The 17,200-nt window shown below is 34.9% G+C and overlaps 2 protein-coding genes across 5 annotated transcripts in view; one reads left to right on the top strand and one right to left on the bottom strand.

Moving 5' to 3' along the window:
• LOC137490010 (uncharacterized) overlaps positions 1-17,200 on the top strand; it is a 692,802-nt gene that overhangs the window by 577,315 nt on the left and 98,287 nt on the right. The window lies entirely within an intron of this gene.
• The window catches only part of cxxc4 (CXXC finger 4), a 44,362-nt gene continuing 37,013 nt past the window's right edge, over positions 9,852-17,200 (bottom strand). Inside the window, exon 3 of the mRNA XM_001345382.7 lies at positions 9,852-12,047. Coding sequence (XP_001345418.2) covers positions 12,003-12,047 — 45 coding nt within the window. The 3' untranslated portion in view covers positions 9,852-12,002. The remainder of the gene's footprint in view (positions 12,048-17,200) is intronic.

The raw sequence follows: 17,200 nt of genomic DNA on the forward strand, positions 1-17,200 counted from the left end.
GTGCTGTCCATCCCGACCAGCACATGTTTCTCCTCTAGCACAGATAAAAAATGGCACAGCGCAAGATACACTGCAACAGCTTTAGGCAATTAAAATGACAATTTCACCAGGTTCCTTCTATGAACCCGTAGCTGCATGCCCACAACACACGGCCCCCAGCTTGTACTGAAAGTATCTTGTAGAATGACAACATGTCTGGACACTTGTTCTAGAACCACACAGGCTTGTAGAAACCCAGGGTCCAGGCTAACAGTGGAGTGACAGGCACCCAGTGCATGCCCGTGTGCCATGCGCATCTGGGGACTCAATCATGAAGCCAATGCTGAAGCAATCTAAAAAAAAAAAATAGGATTGGTCATAACCCACCTCGCTTTTAGGGTACAATGAAGTATAGACTATAGTAGGAGGCAATAGAAGCAGCCAAAATCGTCAGGGAGAGCGTTTTTTTTAAAGCCCACCGATTACACTTGACTGCTCTTTCACCATGGAACTCCTGGGTGAGCTCACTCCGGTGTTGCCAAACAGGCCAGCCAGGGATATGGGTGAGTTAAGAAAGCCAACTTTGTCAACGACATGCATATCTGCCAGATTTAAGCCAGAGGTTGCATTCCCGGACCACTAGTGTGGAAAGCATCCTTCCCAGGGCACTTGCAGCCAACCTAGGATTTTAGAGCAAAGTCGGTTGCAGTGCCTAAATTAAGCCTGGGTCGGAACCTTCCTTATGCCGATAGGCCAATGTCTGCACCAGCCATAGCAAGCATAGCATTTGGACAAGAGCCGAGGCTAACCATGCCAGGAAGGCATCTGGTCTTCGGTGTCACTGAGTGAGAGGGTCATCATTCTAGAGGATAGTGCGCTTCTCTTACTCGAAGCTTGGCAAAAGTGCGCTGAGGAATAGGAGGTCCGCAAGCCAGAGGGTGGCAGATTGAACCCACACTGCAACCCTCAGATTTGCCCGAGTGCCAACTGCTACTTGTGGGGGACAACAGGGGTGGTTAGCCCTTTTACAAGAGCGAGCCACGATCTTAGATGCACAACAGACACGCCATAACAGTAATGGCATGCGCTGCCCACAAGCACCGTATAAACATGCTGAACCCCCAGACATGCAACACAGTGCTCGTGCAGTGCACAATATTTGCAATATCTATCTTTTGATCTACCTAAACTTTATATATAACACTTTTTAAAATAATATATATATATATATATATATATATATATATATATATATATATATGTATATATATATATATATATATATATATATATATATATATATATATATATATATATATATATATATAACTTTTTTAATTACAGTAGTCTGTTGGGAAAATTAGTGTGTTTTGTCACTTTAAGACATATAGATCAGTTCTTTGTGTTTTTATATTCCTGAGATTATATGATAGATACTTTCTTGGTGGCTCATATCAAGTAGTATTCTATGTTTAAACATAATGAATTTGTTTATGAATATGAATTGATCTGTTGAAGGCAGTTATTCCTATTCTAATTGTACACTGATATTTTGTTCAGAATATAGACAGTTTAAGTGAATGTGAAAGAATATGAGAGCAAATATTTAACAAAAGTGAGCATATTGTGCATACAATTGTGCATTATTATTCTAATCAGTACACAATTGTTGCAATCATTAAAATCCTAGCAACAGACATTTTTATTCTGGTTTTATTCTGTTCACATTTCATTTTGGTCTGGTACTGGTAGATTTTTAAGGGTGAGAGGTCATGCGGGGTTTTAAATGTTAAAATATGGGTCTCCTAAAAGAAGGTTTGGGAATTACTGCTTTAAAGTATCATCAAATGTCCTAGGGACACTTTCACATAGTTCTTCAGCAAGAAAATAAAGTTTCAAATGTTTCTTTGTTTGCTTCTTTGCAGCAAATCATTTAGATTTTTACAAACACATTGATGGTGTTTAGAATATAATAATTATTTTATTTAAAATAATTGTATTATGTACCTTAAAGTAGCAAATAACCATTCTAAACAAACATTTTGTTTTGTTTTTTAAGCATCAAGAATGTCTAAGAATTTAACACAGTACTCTATATATTGTAACTTTTTTAATCCCAAAAAGTATGTCACTTGCAAAAATAATACTAAAATGCTAAACTGTGCTTACAAACATGTCTAAGTTTTTGCCATCTCCATACTTTGACAGTAAACACTACAATGCAGTCATTATATGTTTAAACTATTCACCTTTTTACCTTTTGTAGATGTCTGTCATCCAAGTGTGAAGAGACAACAGCATTTTCTCCCTTTTTCTTTGCTGTACCTGCTTGTGATCACAGAGCGGCACTGCTAGGGCTGTCATACAGGATCAGAGCTCCACTGATTACTTCCACTTTGTCACCTTCATCAGGAAATGATTCTGACGCACACTCACACCCCAGTCTCTCCACATCAATATGTGTGCTGTTGAAAAAAACATGCAGACTGGAAATAAATAATGAAAAAGACCATGCTCTAGCTTTGCACACTTTCTGAGCCATGCCCCCCCCCCAAAATATATATATATATATATATATATATATATATATATATATATATATATATATATATATATATATATATATATATATATATATATATAATTTTATGTTTTATGTTTGCCTTTGTCGATGGTGTGTTACTTTTGAAACATGTTTCCTACTTTGTATTTGTTTTGTAATATTCTGGACTGTTATTAAATCAGTTGAAACTGTGTTGGGATCATCACCTCCTCTCAATTTTGCACAACAGACATTGGACTGTAAAATTTTTATATATAAATTTTTTTTTAATATTTAAATAATGCTCTCACAAGCCAGATGGTTTATTTCCTCTTTAAGGCAGTTTTGCTTTTCTCCCACATTAGAGCCACATTTCGCAACCAATTTATTAGACTTTTGAGACTTTATCTGTTAAAACCCTAATTTGTGTTTTTTTATTTTTATTTTTTTTTATTGTTTACAACTATTAATAAAGGGGCAGCATGGTGGCGCAGTGGATAGCACACTCATCTTACAGCAGGAAGGTTGCTGCTTCGAGCCCCTGCAGGGTCAGTTGGCATTTCTGTGGGGAGTTTGCATGTTCTCCCCGCGTTGGCGTGGGTTTTCTCCGGGTGCTCCGATTTCCCCCACAGTCCAATAACATGCAGTACAGGTGAAATAAATAAGCTAAATTGGCCGTAGTGTATGTGAGTCTATGCAAGAGTGTATGGTTGTTTCCCAGTGTTGGGTTGCGGCTGGAAGGGTTATCGCTGTGTAAAAATGTGCTGGATAAGTTGGCGGTGAATTCCACTGTGGTGACACAAGATTAATAAAAGGGACTAAGCCAAAAAGAAAATGAATGAATGAATAAACTATTATTAAAAATAATAATAATAATAATAATAATAAATAATAATAATAATAATAATAATAAAGGCTATTTAAAAATAAGGACTACCAGTTGTTCTTAATGTCAGGCTCTGTAAACTGAGTGAAAACAAAACAATAATACTATAATTTACAATAGTACTATTATTATTATTATTATTATTATTATTATTATTATTATTATTAGTAGTAGTAGTAGTAGTAGTAGTAGTAGTAGTAGTACCAACAATAACTAATAAACAAATAATTTAGTCAAAATAATGCTAAATGTGTGTTTTTACAGTTGCATGAGGCTGCTCTGTTGTAGTTGTTGTAGTTCATAAGTAACATGTTCACAAGTAACATGAATTTTGTACTATATTGTTTAATGTTATATTTGTAACGGTAAAAATAAACAACATTGGTTACCTTACTTTGATGATTTACCTTTACATTTTTTTACATGTATTTGTTAAGCAGATGCTTTTTTTTTAAAGTAAAAAAGTTTTAAAGGTAAAAGTCCTTGCAACTGATTTATTGCTTGAGTCTGTTACAGTACTGTTTAAAAAAACTACCCACTCGTCTTTGCGAAATTGTTGTAATACTGCCTTGGAGGGCTTTAAGGTCATGCCACAGGATCTAAATTGGATTCAGGTCAGGACTTTGACTAGACCAGTCCAACATTTTCATTCATTCATTCATTTTCTTGTTAGCTTAGTCCCTTTATTAATCCGGGGTCGCCACAGCGGAATAAACCGCCAACTTATCCAGCAAGTTTTTTTACGCAGCAGATGCCCTTCCAGCCGCAACCCATCTCTGGGAAACATCCACACACACATTCACACATTACGGACAATTTAGCCTACCCAATTCACCTCTACCGCATGTCTTTGGACTGTGGGGGAAACCGGAGAACCCAGAGGAAACCCACGCGAACGCAGTGAGAACATGCTCCACACAGAAACTCCAACTGAGCCCAGGCTCGAACCAGCGACCCAGCGACCTTCTTGCTGTGAGGCTACAGCACTACCTACTGCACCACTGCTTTGCCGGTCCAACATTTTTATTCAGTTTTTTTTTTTTCCTTCAGCCATTCGGAAGTGCACTTGCCGGTGTTATTTGGATCACTGTGATCATTGATCATTTGATCACAGCTTGAGGTCACTAACAAATGACTGGACATTCTCATTCAGGATATTTTGGTACACAGCAGAATTCATGGTTCCATTTATCAAAGCAGTTCTTCCAGGTCTTAAAGCTGCAAAACCACCACAGTGCCAACATATTTTACTGTTGGTATAAATGTTCTTTTTCTGAAATGCTGTGTTACTTTTTTAAGCCACACTAGCCGTTATGTTCTGTTTGCTCAGCAGTGGTTTTGGTCTTGAAAAATGGAATTATCGGCCAATGTCTTTCCTAACACTCACCTTAACTTAGGAAAGTGAGGCCTGAAGTTCTTTGGATGTTGCTATAAGTTTTTTGTGACCTCTTGGATGCATTGTCACTGCTTTCTTGGGTTAATTTTGGTCAGCCAGCCACTGCTGGGAAAGTTCTCCACTGTTCAGTGTTTTTGCCATTTGTAGATACTGGCTCTCACTGTGGTTCACTGCAGTCCCAAAGCTTTAGAAACAGCTGTTCCAGACTGGTAGATCTTTATTATTTTCTTTCTCATTTATTTTTGAAAATCTTTGAATCTGAGTTTATGAATGTTTAGCTTTTAAGGATCTTTTGGTCTACTTTACTTTGTCAGGAAGATCATAATTATGTGTTTTCTTGATTGCAAACAGGTGTAGCAGTAATCAGGCCTGGGTGTGGCAAAAAAAATAAAGGTGTGATAAACCAGAGTTAAGGTATGGGGTAAACACCTTTTCACGCAGAGCTATGTAGTTTTGTATTTTGTTTTCGCTTAATAATAAAAACCTTAATTTATAAACTGCATGTGTTTACTTTTGTTATCTTTGGCTAAAATTTTAATTATTTCCTGATCTGAAACATTAAAGTGTAACAAACATGCAAAAAATCAAAAAGAAATCAATGAGTTTATAACGGTTTTTTACACTAGTAATTTTTATCACGAGTAATTTAATACCCTGAGTCCTTCCTTCAAATTCACAACAAAAATTAAGCTATTTAAAAAATATTCTGAAAGTTCCTTTACACCTCCCCCACCCCACCCCCACCTCTAACAGAAACAATGCAAAGACATTCAAAATCCTAAAACATTGAAAAAACTGCTTTGTTTAGGCAATATGACACTTGTTTGTTGTGCTCTAATGACAATATGTCATAGCCCTTATTAAAAAAGCAAATTGGTGACCTGACAAGGAAGAAATTTAGGGGAACAGAGTTGTATTTACATTATTTTGACAAACAAAAGTGTTTTGGAGTTTCATCACATGGAATATTTTGACAATGGTTAGTGTTTTTTTTTTTTCTTTTTTTCTTTCTGAACGTCTCATGAACCTTGCTGTCTAGAGAAGGGAGGGTCAGAGAGCTTTCAGATCTCATCTAAAATTTGTGCTGAAAATGAACAATGGTCTTGGAACAACACGAGGATGAAAAAATTAATTACAGAAATAAATTTTTGAGTGAACTAAGATTTTAAGGTTAACACAATGTAGCATTTGCCAAATTGTCAATATGCTATTATTAGGCTACAGTTTTAACCGAAGGTGCTCTTGTTCTTGTTTGATAGTGCTTACACCCTCTAGCATCCTTCTAGAACTGGGCCTGAGGTTAGTAGAGTAAAAGGACATGGACTTTTAATTTACATATTAGGAGCATGCATCTTGGAACACCATCAAATTTGTTGATGATATTACTGTTACTGTGTTCATTTTCTTATTAATAACAACACAATATTGAAAACAAACTAATAAAATTAAATGTTACCTAAAGTGGTCTCAAACCATTATGAGTATTTTTTTATTCTGAACATTAAAGAAGATATTTTGAAAAAAGATGAAAACCTGTAACCACTGATTTCTAGAAGGAAAAACAAACACTATGGAAGTCAATAGTTGCAGGTTTCTTAAAAAGCTTTCTTTGTGTTGAACAGAAGAAAGAAACTCAAACAGATTTATAATAAGCATGAATAATTGATGACAGAATTTGTATTTTTGTGAACTCTCCCTTTAATATTGCTAGTATTGGTAAAGTTATTGATAAAGTTATATTTATAATTTTACAACAGTATTTGTCTTTTTCTTGACTCCTCTCCCACATTAGGTGCATCTTTCTTTTTTCACTTAAACCCCTCCGCACTCTAAAAGTTGTGTGCACTTTGCCAGGAAATGCCAGTATTCCTAGCACAGCACAGCATGATCATTCCCTGCAGAATCCCTGAGGGATTACTTAGAGGACTGCACCATCCCTGGGGTGGGCATGCCTGCGGGAGACACTGGGTTCAGACCCAACAGAGCCACCACAAAAGAACAAAAAATCATAGACAGAGAAGTATCTGTCTACACTTTTTTTGTTGCTCACTGATGTATTTATTTGATATGTTTTATTTGCTTTAATATGGGTATTTTAAGTGGATTGCTTAATTTGTTATCCTTAAAAACAATATGTAGAACACTCTAAGATTTCTTAACTTTAAAGATTTCAACATAATAGAATGAGATTGTTTTGAGCTAGGCATCAAACACTGTTTGTTTACTTATGCAATGTAGAATTGTAGAATAAGGGAAGGCGTTTCTTTAAATCAAGGTGTGCGAATGGGCTGAGGAACAGAAGAGGATTAGAGCCCCTTCTGATGTGGTTTATTAATCACAGCATTCAACATGTTCTTGATGGCTCTTATCACCTTGTGATCACTGGCTGAGAGGATTTGGCACAGACGAGGCTGCCGCCAACTGCAGTCATATTCCTCAGGCTCTCTACTGCCAGCTGTTCCAATGCTTCATATTCTTCTGTCATTTTTCAGGAAACATCCTTTCCTGAAAAGCAGAGAGGCTTGTGAAGAGTCAATAACAAGTATTTAACAGGCATTTGACACTTTCAACAGACACAAAAAAGAAGATTTTGTTTTTGCCTTTGCTTAGTCCTGTATTTAAAACCTACAAAATGAGGTAATTCAAAAATAATCATTCAGGTAAAACCAGGTAAAAACAAATTAGGTTTATTCATTGTTTGTTGGTTATTAATGTTTGAAAAAATGTGTTTAAATGCTGAACTACAAAATTATATTTTAACAATGAATAATAACGTAATAAATAAAACAAACAAAAGGAAATGCAATCAAAAGCTATCTGTTATTATAAATAGGCATAAACTAAATAATAATAATAATAACAACAACAAAAAATGAATTAAAATGCAGTAGACACTGTGGTCATAGAAATTCCAACAGGCTCTCCTCTTTTTTTTCTGTTACATTCATCAAATAACAGTTCCAGTTTAAATTGCCACTATTAACTGGAAAACAACAACAATGAAGTATACATCCATGTCCCATGCATGATGCTGTTTGATAGCCTAAATAGAGTAAAACACCTGAATCCCATGAAACATGAATAGCCATAAGACTTGTGCTCTCTCTCCCTCTCTATTATTATTAGCCCCCCTAATTTATTAGCCCCCTGTTGTTGTTTTTTTTTTTTTTACCCAGTTTCTGTTTTACGGAGAGAAACTGATTTAATAATAATTTGTGACTGATTTATCTTTGCCATGATGACAGTAAATAATATTTTACTAGATATTTTTCAAGACACTTCTATACAGCCTCAAGTGACATTTAAAGGCATAACCAGGTTAATTAGGTAAACTAGGCAGGTTCGGGTAATTAGGCAAGTTATTGTATAATGATGGTTTGTTCTGTAAACTATTGGGAAAAACAATAGCTTAAAGAGACTAATAATTTTGACCTTAAAATGTTTTTAAAAAAAATTAAAACTGCTTTTATTCTAGCCGAAATAAAACATATGAGACTTTGTCCAGAAGACAAAATATTATCAGACATACTGTGATTTACACAGTGATTTCCTTGCTCTGTTGAACATCATTTGTTATATATATATATATATATATAAAAGAAAAAATCACATGTATATACGTGTTCACAGCTTTTGCTCAGTACATTGTTAATGCATCTTTTGCAGCAATTACAGCCTGAAGTCTTTTTGAATACGATGCCACAAGTTTGGTACACCTTTCTTTGGGAATTTTTGCCCATTCCTCATTGCTGTACCTCTCAAGCTCTATTGGGTTGGATAGGAAGCGACGTTGTACAGCCATTTTCAGATCTCTCCAGAGATGCTCAATAGGATTTAGATCTGGTCTCTGGCTGGGCCACTCAAGAACATTAACCAAGTTGTTGTAAAGCCACTCTATTGATATTTTGGCAGTGTACTTTGGGTCATTGTCTTGCTGGAAGATGAACCGTCGCCCCAGTCTGAGGTCAAGAGCATTCTGAAGCAGTTTTTTTCTCAGGATGTCCCTCTACATTGCTGCATTCATCTTGTCCTCTATCATGACTAGTGTTCCAGTTCCTGCTGCTGAAAAGCATCCCCACAGCATGATGCTGCTACCACCATGCTTCACTGTAGAGATGGTATTAGCCTGGTGAGCGGCGCCTGATTTTCTCCAAATGTAACGCCTGGCATTCACTCTAAAGAGTTCAATTTTAGTCTCCTCAGACCAGAGAATTTAGTTTCTTATGGTCCGAGAGTCCTTCAGATGAATTTTGACAAATTACAGGTGAGGAGTGGCTTCAGTCTGGCCACTCTACCATACAGGCCTGATTGATTGATTGCTGCACAGGTGGTTGTCCCTTGATAAGGTTTTCCTCGCTCCACAGAAGAATGCTGGAGGTCAGACAGAGTGACCATCGGGTTATTTGATCACCTCCCTGACTAAGGCTCTTCAAACCTGATCACACAGCTTAGATGGCCAGCCAGCTCTAGGAAAAGTCCTGGTGGTTCCAAACATCTTCCTCTTACAGATGATAAAGGCCACTGTGCTCATTGGAACTTTCAGAGCAACAGAAAATTTACTGTAACCTTCCCCAGCCTTGTGCCTCGAGACAGTTCCTTTGTCTTCATGCTTAGTTTGTGCTTCAACATGCATTGTCAACCCTGGGACCTTATATAGGCAGGTGTATGCCTTTTCAAATCATGTCCAATCAACTGAGTTTACCACAGGTGAAACATCTCAAAATGATTAATGGAAACAGAATGTACCTGAGCTCAATTTAGAGCTTTACAACAAAGGCTGTGAATACTTGTGTACATGTGATTTTTCAGGTTTTTTATTTGTAATAAATTTTCAGCAATAATAAAAAATCATGTTGTCATTATATAATCCATTTAGGAATAAGGCTGTAACATGAAAAAAAATGTGGAAAAGTGAAGTGAATACTTGACAATAAATACTTTCCGGATGCATTGTATATTTAACAGTGACTTGTTGTACCTAGTATATTTAATTAACAGGTAATATTACACAAATAATAATAATAATAATAATGAAACAGTAAAATGTAAAAAAAAATGTAATTTGATTGCAAATAACAGTTACAGGCAGCCTCACAGCAAGAAGGTCGCTGGTTCGAGCCCCAGCTGGGTTGGTTGGCATTTCTGTGTGGATGGAAGTGTATGAATGTTCCCAGTGACGGGTTCAGCTGGAAGGGCGTCCGCTGCGTAAAACATATGCTGCATAAGTTGTAAAGGATGGCTAGTTTGGAACCATGAGTCGAGCCATCAATATCATTATATTTTCCAGAAAGCATATTCCTTCTGTTTTCCTGAAAGAAGTTCCTTTGTTCAATGTTCCACACCAAAATTATTCTATCCTTGCGATATCCTTGATTCCCCCAAACCACCGCCTGCCCCCCAAACCCACCCGTTCCACGCATTACAAACCGCAAGGGATTTCAGTGTCTCTTTAAGGCTTAACGCCTCTGGGAGTCATTCTCTTTTCCATGTGACATTTCTGCATTCTCTGGGAAGATGGGATGACAATGTCTGTTTTTTCCTGTGTTTTCTTCCCACTTTTTTATCCCCTGTGACAGCCACATAGAAACAGAGGAAATGTATGCTTATATTAGGATAAAAGATAGAAACACTATACAGATGTAAAAATTGTTCAAATTATGGCATCAAATAATTTTTTTTCACCGTTTTTCCTTTTTTTTTCTTTCCTTTATTATTTTAACACATAAAATCATCACAACAACAATATACAAATTTTTTGTTATCTTTAAAACAAAAACACACTTACACATGCAACATTAGGGTAAAGACAATGAGCAACTTATTGGATAATTCATATCGGAATGTGTTGTTTACTGTGTTGTGAGACTTAAAATATCATGTCACAAATCTTACTGTGATTTCCATAAATGTTTTGTACTGGCTCGCTACCTACCTTTAGGTAGTCTTTTGAAAGAATTTCAACCAAAACTAAGTGGAATGTGATCGAACTTTGAGAGACTATACAAACAACCTTAGACCACCGTCTCTCAGCATTACCGGACCTTTAAAAGTGCACCATGGCAACAAGATAATGTGCCACACAAAAAATTAACACAGCTGAAAAGAAAGAAAATTCCTGGCTTTTGCTTACTGTTCATACATAGTCTGTCAAATACAAAACATCACATTAATGAGAGATTAATCACAGTAGCTATGTTTCCATCCAAATTGATGAGATTTAAGTTTATGCGCAAAACTGGAATATCGCATTAAAAATTTGCGAATAAAGCACTGTTTCCATCCAGTGAGTCAAAGACAATGAAAATTTCATAAACTGGCAAACATTTGCCTGAAATTTGCTGCTGTAGGAGGTCACTGTGGGCTGTTTCATACTTATATACTAAAATACTTGCATCTTAGAAGACAATGAAATGTAATAAACGCACAGTGGCTTTTTGAGGCATGAGACAGTTCTGGGAAGTAATGAAACTTAACTACTGTGAAGACTTGACCAAAACAACATTACTGATGCTGAAACAAAATCACATGATTGCGCACAGTGGAATTTATTCTGTATATTTGTTTCTGTCGTAGTTTATGTGCATTTTTTTTTCTAACCAGATAAAAAGTTATCTTAGTTATGGGTATAAGTTTTGACCAAATTTTCAAAATGTAATGCTTTTTTGGTGATAGTTAATAGTAGATAATAGATAGTAGATAATAGATGAAAACATAGCTAATGTGTGTCTCGAACTTGTCGGTTTAGGTGAAAAGAGGTATTTTTAAGATCATTCCTTAGAAAAGTGTAAAGTGGTGGCAATTACGAGGTGAACAATTACCTTTATAATTATTGCTCCAGATTTAAAAATATGTTTGTGATCCAAATGGCCATTAGCCCACTGACTGACATTATTTTCCTCTGTTTGTAATGATTGTCTACTCAGTTCTTTACAACATTGCTTGCAACTTGCACAGCCAAGACACTGAAACACATTGATAGACACTGAAAAATATACATTATGATGCTGCCAAAAGGTACAATAATAATTACACAGGAAATAAAATTACAAAGTTTTTTTTTCTTCCTTTGTTTAACTTGTCAAACCCTCTCATGCTCTGTCATCCACAGTCTGGGTTTTGTTTTGGGTTTGTAGCCCTGCAATTTCCTTTTGTGGTAAGTCTGTTACATCAGTCCATATGATGTCACGTATTTGAGAGTCCTAAAAGAACCATCGAAATGCTTCTCCGCTGTTTACTGGTGTTCTCTGGTGGAAACAAACAGAAAGTACAGAGAATCAGTATCATTCGAATAAAGACAAAAGTTCACAATAAGTTGCATGGCAAGTTAATTACATTTTGTTACATTCTCCGTTTTTTTCTATAAAAAGCATTTAAAATTATTCTCTTAGCTCATCATTCTATAAATAATACACTGAATCCTACATCTCAATGTCTCGATGTCCCAAATAGACAAAGGAAAGTTTAGGTTTAGAGTCATGTTTAGATTTCCTCACAATATTTTACAAAAACTGTACAATCAAAAAGTTAACTCTACCCAAAATGAAAATTCTGCAATTATTTACCATCATGTCATCACAAACACTTTAAGAACTTTGATTCAATTTGAAACATAAATTTAGAGATGTCCTTTACTTTGTTGAACTTTTTATACCTCAACACTGATGCTTCTCACCTCAAATAAACAGCACAGTGACAGATACGAAGGATGCTGATTTACCATTTATGAGAGATAAACACACACAAACACGCACACACATGCACACACTTCTTGAAACAGAGTTTTGGGTGATTCGATTTTTAATGGGTTGACATAAATCTTTTGGAATTCAACTTAATTTGTGTTTTGAGGGTGAACAAAAGGTTTATGGGTTTTGAATGGACACAAGGAGAGCAAATTATAAAAAATTTTATTATTATTATTTATTTTTTACCAATTCACTCCAAGCAACTTTTCTGTTGATGTTGTTGTTTTTAAGATAACGTTTTGCAAAAAAATCTATCATGCAATGCACATAACATAAAGCAATGATCAGCAATCATTCTATGAAATTCAATCTGAGGTAAAGAAAGGCTCATATAGTCAGTATGAGTTGTGTTTTATGACGCAAATTGGTATTTATATTTAGAAATGTTGTTTTTGTGAAACTAATTCATGTACAGACATTATAGCTTGTGCCCTATTGTGCTATGTTATGAAAAAGTCAAAAATAAATGAACACATATAAATAAGCATTTTTGAGGATTATGTGATAAATGTGAATAAGTAATCAAAAAGGTTAAGATAATGAGAACATAAACCTAAGGTTTTAGCATTCAGTGGAACATTCACCAGCTTTTCTATACAAAAAATAGGAAGTCAAAGGAAGCTTTTTGATCAACACAAGTCATTTACACAAGTAAACAGTTCATCTAGTAGTAATTGAAAGTAATTAAAAAAAATATCTAAGGCCAAAGATGATATAAGCTTTATTTGTGGACGATTCATAATAAATAAACACACCATGAGGTTTTGGATTGTAAGGACACTTCTTATCTTAGCTCTGCTGGTATTTAAGTCCCTGCTGTATTTATTTAATGACAAATGAGAATTGAACTTCTGAACTTATTCTGACCTCACACTCACAAGCAATAAATATATCTGTAGATCATACAACACATCTAAAAATCTGATCCTTAAACTATAAATACCATCAGAAAAAAAGGGATTGATTGGCTGTCAGGATTTTTTGTTTGATTGTTGGTCAAATTAAAGTCACCTGCACTTCAGACATAACGTGCAAAAGCCAATACATAAAAAACATGTAGTATTAATTGAAATGCCTATTTAGAATTTAGAACTCCTTGTTATTAGTAAGCCCACACGGAATCTGTGCGGGCAGAATTCCGCAGATGAAAGTTCATCTGATTTATGTACAACACAGTTTGTTAAGTAATGATTTCTTTTAGTAAAGATATTATATGAGAGACTTGCTTTGTTTACCAAATGAAATTAATCTAATTGGATTTGCATTCGAAAACATTAAATAAAAGTTATAAAGGTATTTCTTTTTTATTTCATGTATTAAGGTTTTAGTTGTCATACCCCGCCGGATACTCCCAAAATTATTCCGCAGAAATCCGCAGATTTTTACCAAAATTCTCTGCAGAAATAGCAAAAAACATCTGCAGATTCCGTCTGGCCCAGGTTATTAGCCACATCAATGGCTATGCAGAGATCTCCTTGAAAGCAATATAATAAGCGTGAATCATAGAAGTAAACTAATATAAAATTATAATCCACAAAACTGAAAACTTGATTTAAAGTTTTCCAGATGGCAAACGATATCAGTATTTCTGCTCATAGTAAAAAAAAAAAAATGTTATGCTCTAATTTCCACATTCTGCACTTGCGTGATGGCTGTAGAGTCAAAATTGGCTTTAGACAATCAGTCGAAGAAAGAGTTTTGAAGATCAATCCCATCCATTTCCAGCTAGAGTTTATTCACTTTCTCACTCTTTGAAATGTTACACTAACTTGTTGTTGTAACACAATGCAAGTGAAAATGCGAGTGAGAATATAAACTGGGAGATGTGCCAAAATAAAAAGCCTAGCTCTGTGTAAACATTCCATGTCCTTTAAATAAAAGCTGAAGCATGCACAAAATGACATTAATCTTTATCTTCAATGCCGTCAAAATGGAAAGTATCCAAAACAAATGCTGTAAAATCTTCATTTTCACTGTTTACACTGTAACCCAAAAAAAGTGTTTCCAGATTTGCACACCTAGGAGAATACTTTTAAAGAGATTCCTAAAAATGTAATCACAGTGTGGAAAGAAAGCTGAAACAGAGAGAAAAAAATATGTTGTCGTTTTTTTAAAAGAGTTATGTATTAGTGTGGACATGGACTAAGGCTCCATTATACTTATGATATATTGATATAATAAACAATCAGACTGCAACTACAATTCCTCTGAAAGTGACATTTAGATATGTAGAATTTGTAGACATTTAGAATATGCAAATGACAGTTGAGAAAACAGCAGTTAAGAAGAAATTGTGGGTATGTTTGCAAAAGCCTTGCAATTACCCACATCATTCATTTTTGTTTATAATTTGCTTTCTTAAAACAAAATTATTCAGGTAAAATATTTAAGTACATGACAAAGTTTGACCAAGTATGTCAGACAAAAATAATAATAACCACAATAATAATAATAATAATAATAATAATAATAATTATAGTAATTATTATTATTATAGAGCCTGTTGAATATTTAATATATATATATATATATATATATATATATATATATATATATATATATATATATATATATATATGTGTGTGTGTGTGTGTGTGTGTGTGTGTGTGTGTGTGTGTGTTTTTTTTTAAATAAACAACATTATATATACACACACACTCAACAACCACTTCATTAGGTACACCTGTCCAACTGCTCGTTAACACAGATTGATCACAAGGCAGCAACGCAATGCGTTTATGCATGTAGACATGGTCAAGACGATCTGCTGCAGTTCAAACTGAGCATCAGAATGTAGAAAAAGATGATTTAAGTGACTTTGAAGGTGGGATTGTTGGTGCCAGGTAGGCTGGTCTGAGATTTTCTGAATCTGCTGCTCTGCTAAGGTTTTCATGCACAACCATCTCTATAGGGATTACAATAAATGGTTCAAAAAAGGGAAAATATCCAGTGAGCAGCTGTTATGTGGGTGCAAATGCATTGTTGATGTCAGAGGCCAAAGGAGAATGGCCAGACTGGTTCGAGCTGATAGAAAGGCAATAGTAACTCAAATAACCACTCATTAAAACTGAAGAGCATCTCTGAAAGCACAACACGTCCAACCTTGAGGCTGTTGGGCTACAGAAGCAGAAGACCACACCAGGTGCTACTCCTGTCAGCTAAAACAGGAAACGGTGGCTACATGTCACACAGCCACACAGAAGATTGGAAAAATGTTGCCTGGTCTGATGAGTCTCAATTTCTACTGTGACATTCGGATGATAGGGTCAGAATTTGGCTTCAACAACATGAAAGCATCGATCCACCCTGGCTTGTATCAACAGGCTGGTGGTGGTGGTGTGATGGTGTAGGTTATATAATCTAGGCACACTTTGGGCCTATTAGTATAAATTGAGCAGCATGTCAATGCCACAGCCAACCTGAGTATTGTTGCCGACCATGTCCATCCCTTTATGACCACAGTGTACCCATTTTCTGATGGTTACTTACTTTCAGCATGATAACATACCATGTCAAGAAGTGTGAATCATCTCAGACGGGTTTCTTGAACATAAATATAAATATAATGTATAAAACTATACACTATTTATATTACTTCATATTACCTATACGCCTGATAATATTTTATATTAATAGACAATGCACAGTTACTGATGTTTCACAACATTTTACACTATTTTTTACATTATTTGACATTATTTGACAAGCTAACATGCTTAGTTTACAATGTTTGCATTGCTGTTCTTCCATTAAATCTGAATCCCAAATATCAGAAATGACAACAGATTGTTAAGATTTAATTAATGTCAGTTTTAATGTTATTGATTAATGCACTTACTTTACAGATTTCATTCATTCATTTTCATTCTGCTTTGTCCCTGGTCCCAGGGATTAACACAGAGGAATGAACCGCCACTTACTTGACAGATTTATGTGTTTTTAATTTTATATGGTTTGTGTAATGTGTTTAATGTTTGGTAAATGATTAGCATCTTTCATTATTTTTCAACTAATTACACTATCTTGTCCCAGTAGATGGATTTAGATGTTTTTGCAAAAAAAGTAGAAGTGGATTTAACTGGTTTTGACGCAAAAGAAAATCTACCTTGTTAAAAATAAAAGAATTGCCTAAAGTGACATTTTTGAAAAAAACTTTATTTTATTTATTAGCTAATAACCTTTTTATTACATATAAAATGAAACTTCTGAACCTAATCAGAGGAGCCTGATAGAAAATGCTCATTTACAAAAAAGTGGTCTGATGTATTTAGAGGGTTTTGCATCTAAACTATATATATATATATTTAACATTTAACAACATAATATTTATATAACCTTCAGTAACTAAACAGTGATCTAATCTGAAAAAAAGGGAAAAAATGTATATTAGTATTAGAATCAGCCATTAGTTGCTATCACAATGCTATCACACACAGTACACAATCCCAAATAAAAGGTTAAAATAACTAAAAAACAAAAAATCCTAGTCTATCAAAAACAAATAAATTATTTACACTGAAAAGCCTAAATGTTTTTTTTTTTCAATGTTCAGAATCAAGAGACTAAAACTGGTTCAAAAATTCCAAGTCCTGGTGTCATTACAGGTTGCAGGAGGATGACACCTTCCATAAACAAATACACAAATGTCTTCA

Source organism: Danio rerio, chromosome 1, assembly GCF_049306965.1.
Source record: "Danio rerio strain Tuebingen ecotype United States chromosome 1, GRCz12tu, whole genome shotgun sequence".
In the NCBI taxonomy this organism is placed as follows: domain Eukaryota; kingdom Metazoa; phylum Chordata; class Actinopteri; order Cypriniformes; family Danionidae; genus Danio; species Danio rerio.